Below are 1,968 nucleotides of genomic sequence, written 5' to 3' on the forward strand. Positions count from 1 at the left end.
ATATATATATATATATATATATATATATATATACACACATGATATGTATAATATATTTAAAAATATATATATTTAGCATTAACTTGATTTATGAGTTTTAGGGGCTGATAGTGTTTTGTACCCAGCAGCAGGCTCTTGCGTTGGAGCTGGGCTTTCAGATCTTTTGAGATGTTCCTAAGAACCTTCATAAGCTTATGGATCCTTTCTTCATTCATTTTTATCTCCTCTTCAGCAGGGTCCAGTTTCTTACGACAGCTAGTCAATCTAGTTAAAGATACATCGGAATTAAATGTACAGCATGTTAGCTATCGAACAGAACATGGAAAGGCATGTTGTTTTAAAAATAATTAAGTTATCTAGAAGTATTTGTATTAAGGACCTATCACAGAATCCACTATTCATGAAATAGAAAAATATGGCCTTACGTAATATCCTCAGGAAACAGCTGAAAGCAGAGAACATGCAGAAGAGAATATATGTGATCCATACATTTTGTCAACAGGATTATTACAACGACATGAAATGCATGTTTCATCCTTGATGGTTACCTGCTTCATGGATTCTGCTGGGCTCTGTTGAGCTGACTGAATAGCACTGATGTGTTTCTGCAGGAGACTGAGGTGTTGATTCCAGTCTTGAAGAATTCGGTTTAGTTTACTGCTGGTCTCCCGGCGGTCTTGCTCTATCATGTCCAGAACAGCCTTCTCATCCTCCTGCAAAGCCATATGTAGCTCCTCAAAGCACTCCTGTACCTGCTGCTTCATCGTCTCTGAACTCGTCTTCAGCAGAGGTGTATGATTCATTAGTTATTTATTTAACATTTATAATAGTTAGCTATCAGGCAGACATTCAGTATACTTTATTGGTCTTATTTGGAATGAATTATCAGAGACTTATTCAAGAGATAAATTTTTTTCCTGCTTCTGATCAAGCCATCCATGCCGACCACCAGTCATATAGATCACTTTTCACCATCAAATCAAATTCCCAACAGGGTTTTGCTTACATTCAGGTTTGCTTGCCGCTTTTTAATTGATTCCAGATGGGACTCTGTTCTTTTCCTCTCCTTCTTCAAGTCATCCAACCAGACTGGCAGCTGTTTATACAATATTTTTTAGTTATTTATTTATTACCGCACACTACCACTCAAAGGTTTGGGGTCAGTAAGATTTTTTTAATATACAGTGGGTACGGAAAGTATTCAGACCCCCTTAAATTTTTCACTCTTTGTTATATTGCAGCCATTTGCTAAAATCATTTAAGTTAATTTTTTTTCCTCATTAATGTACACACAGCACCCCATATTGACAGAAAAACACAGAATTGTTGACATTTTTGCAGATTTATTAAAAAAGAAAAACTGAAATATCACATGGTCCTAAGTATTCAGACCCTTTGCTCAGTATTTAGTAGAAACACCCTTTTGATCTAATACAGCCATGAGTCTTTTTGGGAAAGATGCAACAAGTTTTTCACACCTGGACTTGGGGATCCTCTGCCATTCCTCCTTGCAGATCCTCTCCAGTTCTGTCAGGTTGGATGGTAAACGTTGGTGGACAGCCATGTTTAGGTCTCTCCAGAGATGCTCAATTGGGTTTAAGTCAGGGCTCTGGCTGGGCCATTCAAGAACAGTCACAGAGTTGCTGTGAAGCCACTCCTTCGTTATTTTAGCTGTGTGCTTAGGGTCATTGTCTTGTTGGAAGATAAACCTTCGGCCCAGTCTGAGGTCCTGAGCACTCTGGAGAAGGTTTTCATCCAGGATATCCCTGTACTTGGCCGCATTCATCTTTCCCTCAATTGCAACCAGTCGTCCTGTCCCTGCAGCTGAAAAACACCCCCACAGCATGATGCTGCCACCACCATGCTTCACTGTTGGGACAGGTGATGAGCAGTGCCTGGTTTTCTCCACACATACCGCTTAGAATTAAGGCCAAAAAGTTATATCTTGGTCTCATCAGACCACATAAT

General features: G+C 39.3%; 2 protein-coding genes across 4 annotated transcripts in view; one reads left to right on the plus strand and one right to left on the minus strand.

The window, feature by feature from the left end:
• Positions 1-1,968, plus strand: part of zcchc4 (zinc finger, CCHC domain containing 4) — a 22,373-nt gene that overhangs the window by 11,958 nt on the left and 8,447 nt on the right. The gene's annotated exons all lie outside the window — the stretch shown is intronic.
• LOC107584381 (tripartite motif-containing protein 14-like) overlaps positions 1-1,968 on the minus strand; it is an 11,939-nt gene that overhangs the window by 5,543 nt on the left and 4,428 nt on the right. Inside the window, exons 3-6 of the mRNA XM_016270969.1 lie at positions 1,007-1,096; positions 549-779; positions 426-445; positions 122-264 (exon numbers count right to left, since the gene is read on the minus strand). Of these exons, the coding sequence (XP_016126455.1) occupies positions 122-264; positions 426-445; positions 549-779; positions 1,007-1,096 (484 nt within the window). The remainder of the gene's footprint in view (positions 1-121; positions 265-425; positions 446-548; positions 780-1,006; positions 1,097-1,968) is intronic.

The sequence above is a fragment of the Sinocyclocheilus grahami genome, unplaced genomic scaffold, assembly GCF_001515645.1.
Source record: "Sinocyclocheilus grahami isolate Dianchi unplaced genomic scaffold, SAMN03320097.WGS_v1.1 scaffold59.1, whole genome shotgun sequence".
NCBI classification, from domain to species: domain Eukaryota; kingdom Metazoa; phylum Chordata; class Actinopteri; order Cypriniformes; family Cyprinidae; genus Sinocyclocheilus; species Sinocyclocheilus grahami.